At 37.1% G+C, this 8739-nt stretch overlaps 1 protein-coding gene and 1 long non-coding RNA gene across 2 annotated transcripts; both read left to right on the plus strand.

Annotated features, from left to right (window-relative positions):
- The first annotated feature begins 252 nt into the window (after positions 1–252).
- LOC135604879 (uncharacterized) lies at positions 253–4291 on the plus strand. Its single transcript, XR_010484257.1, has 4 exons — positions 253–421; positions 556–681; positions 2453–2947; positions 3892–4291. It is a non-coding gene; the product is annotated as an uncharacterized LOC135604879 (long non-coding RNA).
- Positions 4292–6426: 2135 nt separating this feature from the next.
- On the plus strand, positions 6427–8280 carry LOC103968793 (cytokinin riboside 5'-monophosphate phosphoribohydrolase LOG1). The gene is made up of 7 exons (XM_009382112.3): positions 6427–6784; positions 6912–7009; positions 7091–7121; positions 7228–7327; positions 7458–7528; positions 7618–7761; positions 7887–8280. Exons 1-7 carry the CDS (start codon positions 6647–6649, stop codon positions 7977–7979), a joined length of 675 nt encoding a protein of 224 aa, XP_009380387.2. The 5' UTR covers positions 6427–6646; the 3' UTR covers positions 7980–8280.
- Positions 8281–8739: the final 459 nt, after the last annotated feature.

Genomic DNA, 8739 nt, shown 5'->3' on the forward strand with positions numbered 1-8739 from the left:
GCCGGAACGCGTTGGGTTGAAGTGGAAAGTTGTCACGGTTTATTTTGTGATTCCTCAAGAACATTTTCGTTGCATATTATTATTTTATTTATTATTATTACAACCAAACACTCACTAATAATATATTTTAAAAAATATATGATCAGTTATTATTATTATTATTATTTTATTAGTATAAATTAGGAAAGAGTAACCCGGGCAATCAATAATGGATCATAATATTAGGGCTGGACCGTGATGGGCCTAATAACGCACGCGCCCGGGAAGACGGCGGTCCGGTGACATTCGCAGTTCGGGCGGAAATCCCTGCACGATCGACCTCTCATCGCGCATGTCGCCAAATGTCGACGACGCCTCCCCTCGATTTCGCTTCCCTCATCCATCCTCGACGTTTTCTCACATTTCTCAGCTTCTGCTTCGGGTTTTTATTCTTGTTTCCGTCGTTTTCATGTGCTGATGCGTGTCACTACATCTCTACTTTCTTTTCATTTTTCGTTGTTTATTACTACTATCAATACGACGAGCATATGATGATTTACTTCGTGTCATGAACAGGACAACGGTGTCGATGTAGCGACGTCTCTCGGCGGAGCCGGAGCCTGCTCAAATTCGGTGCTCTATTACTGCCCAAATCAACTTGAAGTTCCTTTCATCTCACGCCGCGCAGGTGTTTGTGAAAAGGTACTGTTTCTTGCCCCGCTGTACTAGGCACATAATTATAGTTCTCTTAATGTGCAGAAATTCCGCCCGTACATGCATATACATGGACATGCAATTATAGATTGCAAATATATATATATATATATATATATATATATATATATATATATATATATATATATATATATATATATGTATGTATGTATGTATACATATACATATACATATATATACATATACATATACATATACATATACATATACATATACATATATATATATATATACATATATATATATATACATATATATATATATACCCTTAGTTGACTCTCATTTGATTGTTAGTTGAAACTTAACCCAAGAGTAATCTTTATGAACTCCTAAACATTTTTTAACTGAAACAATTTATTTCAATCATAATTAGCCAATAATATGAGATTTCTCAATGAACACTAATGGAAAGTATTAAATGTTATCTAACCTCGCATATGCTAATTAAAATTTGTGTGTATATATATATATATATATATATATATATGCTGAACCTAAAATAGTGAAACTAATATAGAAATCACTGACTTTGGAGGGATATATATAATTTTGCCTAGAATATATATATGGTTAAAAAGGAAGCTGTAATGCTATTTGATATACATTTTTTTTTCCCTGGAATCTTAATTAACTTTGACATACAAATGACCTGCTAAGGATTCTCAGTGCAGGAAGAGAGCCAGATCTGCCATTCAGCAATGCTAAGACAACCTCATGCTCATGAAAATGTTCTAAGTAGGCTTTCAACAGGCAAAATTGTTGCACCACTCATTCCATAAACATCCTTTTTTTCTTAGGCAGCCTTTATGTCTTAGGTATAGATATTTCTCATTAAAATAAATTTAGTCATTTCATGTTTGTTTTAAATCTGCAGAAATTTTAGAAGACTAATTATTCTTTGTTTAGCCCGACAGCAGGTCATAATTATGATGTTGTCAGAAAACATTCATGTAGTTTTCATGATTTTTTTGAGGAAAATATGAATTATTTATCAATTTATTAGTTAAACAAAAGAACATACAAAATTTACAGACTACACAAGATCAAAGGTCTCAAGATTCAACTATTCTTCCATCAGAGGCAAAACAACAGAGTGAGGACTTCATCCCCCAGCAAGTCATCAATAGAACCAATTGTTCATGACTTATATGTGATAGAAGATATGCTCAAATTATGAAAAAAAACAAATCAAGGAAAGTATTAATAAATAAAAAAATTTATGTGGTTCCATAGACTTTGCTTACTTTAAGTGATAGAAAACTATATTATTCATTGTGTGAGAATAATCACAGTAAAAGATAAATTCTCTCTTGACTTAGAAGTCCTTGGTTCAAACTCAGTAGCAAGACAGTTTAAAACTCATTAGAAGTCTCTCAAAGTGCATATTTATACAATATTCGATCCTTAATTTCTAAAAAAAATCTTTTTTTAAGCAAAAGACTTAAAACATGATATCTTATTTATTGATCAAGCAAAGGCCAAGAGTAAATACTTCAACTCCTCGCAAACCTATAAAATTAAACAAATACAAGAACAAGTCCAAGTCAGCTAGGGAGATTATAATCCTCCTTCGGCTATGTGTGTCAATGATGGACACCCAAGAACATAAAACTTGATCTTTTTCTTTTGCTAAATAGACCACAGATCAGCAGTCTAACATTGGAAAAAGGGACATGAGGGGCATCACCATTTCCATGTTCCAGTGAGCAGATTATGAGAAACATTATATTCCATGCAGCTGAGATTATTATCTGGAGAGGATTCTTCCACGTTTCCTGTGCTCCTGGTTAGTCCACCAACCACTTACACAGGTGACACCTACCACCCTCAGTTTCATTATTTTCTTCGGTGGGCTACAAGTATACATATCAATGTTTTATTCCTTCATGAACTTTCCTTCTCTGTTCCAAGCACCTTCTGTGGATAAAGTGAAAGCTTAAGATGTCATCAGATACGCAACAAGGTTGCTTTGTAGACCAAATTAAGGACAAATCTTGCATGTGAAAGATCACATGCAAGGTTAAAAAATTAAACGGTCCAATGCATCCCCAGCACATGTAAAGTGGCACTTGATCTTTTGGCAGGTGGTGCAGTTTCAACAAGCAGTGCTTTGAAGCCCATGCATGAAGGATTTGATGAACAAGGAGACCTACCAACATAATGACATTATCAGCAGGAAAAACCCTGTTGGTGCAAGAAGAAAGTCGGTAGTCTACATCACGTCATGAAGGAGGTGAGGAGCCTGACAGAATTTTATAGTGTACATTTTTCTTACTGCTTGATTAAATTAGTATCCAAACAAACCTTCTAGCTTAGTCTTTTCCAACTGCTGAAAAAGAATAATACTTCTTTTCAAGTTTGACCTACAAGGCATTCTCATCCAAGTTTCTTGCATTCACATAGATGGGATCAATCTTCTGTTTTGAAATCGAGTTAGTTTAAGAACAAACTGGATATGGCTGTCCACAATTTGAGTTAGTTTAAAATATTATCATTGATAGTCCAAAGTTATCTAAACCTTTTTCTATTTAGAGAATATTTACAGATATATAAGTTATTCTTGTCAGAAATCTTAACATAGTCCATGTTTAACAGTTTGTGTCGGCGTCTCTGCATGTTTTTTTCTAGTAGTTCAACAAACCATCAATTTGTGTTAAATGACTTCCATCAAAGAACAAAAGGTAAAGGGTGACAAAGTTGGATTGGGTGGTTTCTTCTGATTTAAAAAGCACCGGAATTAAAGTGTTAAAAAAGTTTAGCAGATGGTAAGAGAAGTTAAGAGGCAGATATGAAACTAGATTTATTTATGCTTTTCCCGGAAGAATAGTAGATAGGGAAGCATGTGTTTCTTGGAAAGAAAATATGGTGTCTATTTGTCAAAAAGACTGAAACAAGAATTGACCAAGTTTGGTTGCTTGGAAGTGATTATCTAAAGATGGCTTGGTAGGAAAATACCAAATGGGATCATTTATATGGCTTCTATTGTTTGAATGGTCATAGAAATATAAATTTTGATCACAAATTTGGACTACATATCATGCACACATGAGAAACACCAAATGACCTAAAAATTCTTGCATTTTTTATGCCCCCATTATTTTCTTCACAAGCACATATCCGTGTTGCTTGTTACTTCCAATTGGTAGAACTAAAATGTTGCTTGTTATTCTTTTACAGAGCCACTAGACATTGGGGCCATCCATGTATCTACCCTCACAAAACTGTGAGTGATTCCTCATCCGTAAAAAGTATGTGCCATCCATATTTTTAGACTTTGAACCAAGAAACAACAAAACATAGTATATGTTTTCACCCAGAAAATGAGAACTTTAGACTCCTTTGTTGTCCTCATCGCATAGATTAATTATGTAGTGCTTGATTGATAGAGATTGATGAGGTGGGGAAATTTTAGCTGTGACCTCATGAGGTACGTAGTGATGACCGAGTTGCCTGCCGTGTGGGACACGAGGTTGCTTGTTCTCGGGGGATGTTTGACTGCCATGTATATGATCATGAAAATAAATAGTACAAATGAGGCAGTCAAATATTTCTAGTTAGATTCTTAGACAGGGAATTTAAAGGTGTTCATGGGCTCAGAGAATATTATTGGATCAATTGCCTCCTAAATTACCACAAGTTACTTCATTTGAATTAATCTACTTGGATGTTCTTGGTAGATTAAAATAGAATGCTAATGTTCAGAATAATTTAGTATTAAAAATGGGGATTGCATCTCTCATAATTTACGTCATTAGTAATTTATTGTTTAATATTTAATTGATTTAAAAAGACTTGTGTATGTCAAATCCATTCTTTCAAGTTAAATCAAATGCTTTCGAGTAATGGAATAAGAAAAAACACAATAGAATTCTTACATCTTTCTCTGATAAAAGGGGTAAGTGTGAAGGTGGGATCTGATCGAAATCTTACTATCAAATATTCATATTATGTTGACATCCCATTAAGATGTATGGTGATGCTAAATAATGAATACCGATAAGACGATGGATGATCAATAATTGATCGGAAACAACATAGGACAAAGGTATAAATAAAACCTCCAGTTGGAATTTTTGTTTTTCAGTGTTCTCGTTGTTTGGCAAGAACAATTATTGATGTCTCGCACATAAAATGGGAGTGATTAATCTCTTATAATTGATTTTTATTATCCTAATACGTCTTAGTTGATTAAAACTCCATGTTGTAAACAAATCAGATGAAAAAGCAAACAAAACTTTATTTCCTAATCAGCAGTTCCAGATGCAATCCAACCATTTTTCGTTTGGAGGATTCGTATGCATGTACCTCATGTTCTAAATTTCTTCGAAATCAAGAGATATTCAAATCAAATCATATTCTGAACATCGGTTGAACGGTACATATCAATCAATATTTATAAAACATAATCAATATAAAATAAAAAAATAAGGTAAAACATCTGTAGAAGATATATGAATTTTTTTATTATTTCTTTAATAATATTATATTAGTATAAGCACGGAAAGACGTTGAAAATGAAAACCCAATTGAGATTTTCCAACATTAATCAGTAGTCAAGGAAAACCGGGGAGATCCAAAAAAGCACTACTCCTAAATGTGCATGGAGGTACCCCTACAACCCAGCCGCGGATCCCCACCATCCAATCACTGGGCCACCACCTCACTTTTGGTGGGGGCACAACAGAGGAATGTTGGAAAGGAGAGAAGATGCAGTGGTGCATGTGTCATCGCCTTTAGGGCCGCCCCCTTATACTTTGGAATGGTGACTAAAAGGTGTCAGAAGAGGCTGGGAAATGGAATAGGAGGAATCTGGTTGCTATTTTCCAATATTAAGTTAACACCTTATATAATTTGTGTTTTCCTTTTTATATACTATTACTATTACTATTTATTTATTACATAACATGTTCTTTTAGCTTCATGACAAACGAAGAAATCAAACCCGTTTAATTGGTAAAATAATTTTGACTATTGATAGTAAAATTTTATGATCAAGTCTTGTTAAAGCTTTGAGGTAAAACATTTGATGGTTAGCACATACTTTACAAGTTAATTAATTGGGTGTGATTATTAAATCACAAAGACCTTGAGATCCTATCACATACTGTTGGCTTATTCATTATTATACCTCTTTTAATCTCACTCTTTGCAACAGTATAAGACAAACAGCAAGAATTTTAATGTCTCAAAACCATGGACAGGGCCACACTGTATCACCCAATAAAGTTACATCTAGACTGGCACATAGAGACTTTTTTTTGTGTGTGTGTGTGTGTGTGTGTTGATTTGGAGTAAAACAGAGGGACCTGTATTTTTCTACCTTCGTATTACCATATAGGGAGGTTAATCTATTTGAGGTTTCTATCGTTGACCTCTCTCTCTCTCTCTCTCTCTCTCTCTCTAGAATGTCATTTGAATATATATATATATATATATATATTATATACATATACTATTATATCTATTAACATAAAACTGCGTTATGATGGTCAAGGATACAATGTAGAATATCCATGACTCATATGGATGGGATCAGCCATGGGATACCGGATTTATATTAACCATTCACGTGGATTGAGCTCGTTCCAATGGTGAGACCACGTTTGGATGTTTTCTATGTAATATCATCTGAGTAATGTTTTCGCTCAGCTCTGACTGCATGAGAAACCAAGAAGGCAAAGAAAGAAGAAGAGAATGGGAAGAAGCCATGTTGTTGACTGTCAACCAAGGAAGAACCATATTCCAGCTTCTCATTGGCCAATATCTGCTACTATTTCCATATTACATGCCTTCTTATCTCCACTGTGTCCATGCGTTCCCTTTTCAAGCCTTTAAATGGAGAAAAGGGTGAGGGAAAGGGAAGAAACCACTGCCAAACAAGCTGCGGCTGTCTTCTCTCAGAGCACAACACACAGCTTCCCTCGGTGCTTCGATGGAAGCTGAGGCACAGGATGTGATGGCCAAGAGGCCATCCACCTCTCGGTTCGGAAGGGTCTGCGTCTTCTGTGGCAGCAGCCCTGGGAAGAAGGCAAGCTACCAGCTTGCAGCAACCCAGCTCGGCCATGAACTGGTGCGTCTTCCTAACTGTGTCTTGATCGATTCTTCTTCTCAATTGAAGATTCTTAGAGCAGAAGCTGGCCATCTCCTCTTTTTTGCTATTTGGGGTCTGATGCGAGGAATAATGCTCTGTTCTGCAGGTCCAAAGGAACATAGACTTGGTCTATGGTGGGGGAAGTATTGGCCTCATGGGTCTTGTCTCTCGAGCTGTTCATGATGGCGGCCGCCATGTCTTGGGGTCTCTCTCTCTCTCTCTCTCTCTCTCTCTCTCCCTCTCTCTCGCATATATACTCATCCATGATATTTGGATATGCTGCAGAGTTATTCCCAGGACCCTAATGCCCAGAGAGGTATGTCTGTCTGTCTGTGTCTCAAGCTTCTTATCTACAGTTTTCGGATTCTTTTGACGAACTAATTACTAGTGGAAGCATGACTGATAAGTTTGGGGACCTGCAGATTACAGGAGAGACTGTAGGAGAGGTGAGGCCTGTCTCAGGGATGCACCAAAGGAAGGCCGAAATGGCTCGCCAAGCTGATGCCTTCATAGCATTGCCTGGTAATTCATCTCTTCTAGATCATCATCTTTACTGTAGTAGCTTTTCTTTAGATAGATGTTCTACCGTTAATTTTGACCTCATGCTGAGTGTCTTCGAGTTGCTTGGTTCTTCATGTGATTAACCATACAGGTGGCTATGGAACCCTGGAAGAACTCCTCGAAGCCATAACCTGGGCTCAACTAGGGATCCACGACAAGCCGGTAAACCTCCGTTAATTCCTTTATCTACTTTCATTCCATTAACGCTAACATGCATCCATACATACATATGATTTGTTGCTGCTGCACAGGTAGGCTTGCTGAACGTTGATGGCTACTACAACTCCCTGCTCTCCTTCATCGACAAGGCCGTGGACGAGGGATTCATTGCGCCCGCCGCGCGTCATATCATCATCTCCGCACAAACTGCCCATGAGCTACTGTCGAAGCTCGAGGTACGGAACTGCTTGCTTGCTCGTCTTCTTGGCACTACTGTTCTTCTTGCTCTTCTGCCAATTTGTGGCAGAAGGTAATCTGCATGATTCAAGCTGGTTCAAGGAAAGCGTTTGGTTTCAAGCAGGAGTACGTGCCGACGCATGATGGAGGTGCACCGAAGCTGAGTTGGGAGATGGAGCAGTTAGGGCACTCTCCAAAACTGGACATTTCCCGTTGACCACCTGCCCCTGTGTGCATGTTGACCAAGCCTCACTCCCACTCCATTCTCGAACCACTTCTTCTGCTTCTTCTTCTCTCTCTCTCTCTCTCTCTCTCTCTCTCTCTCTCTCTCTCTTCCTTCCTTCTTCTCTAATCTAATGACTTGTCTTCTTCGCCTTCTTTTCTGGTGGTTGACCTTTTGACCTCAAAGCTTGGGGAACAGATAAAGCGAAAATGACTCACTCGGTGTCGGTAAACTTTTTCTTCTTCTTGTCTTTCCCTTCTTAAAGCATGAATAAAATTGTCACTTTTGTTTTTAATTTAATTTTTCAGAAGTCGGAATGTACCATGCAATTAAATTGTAGTTATTTTTAAATCAAAATATTAGCAAAAAGATCGATTGTATTTTGTGTCCATTTAAGCCTTTAGATGAAGTAATCAATTGTATAATATATTTATTTTCTATTAATTATTCATAAATGATAAATGTATTCTCAGTATATCGATTATAATACTAATTAGATTGAGATTTAAATAAATATGTGAGCTGATGTAGACCCAACAAAGAGACACGTGGAGGGGACATTGATGTCCTTCTCGGTGAGGAGGGGTGTGGATGACGAGGGAGATGGGAACCTGTGCTCGCGTGAAGGAATCCTGTGGCTTAGAGCTGTGTAATGGAGTGTGCCAGTGGTGGAAGGAGGAGGAGGAAGAAGAAGATGATGATGACTCCTCAGGGATCAACCCAATCGATCATTCCCCCTCCGTTTGGAACCTTC

Source organism: Musa acuminata, chromosome BXJ2-2 (genome assembly GCF_036884655.1).
Source record: "Musa acuminata AAA Group cultivar baxijiao chromosome BXJ2-2, Cavendish_Baxijiao_AAA, whole genome shotgun sequence".
In the NCBI taxonomy this organism is placed as follows: Eukaryota; Viridiplantae; Streptophyta; class Magnoliopsida; order Zingiberales; family Musaceae; genus Musa; species Musa acuminata.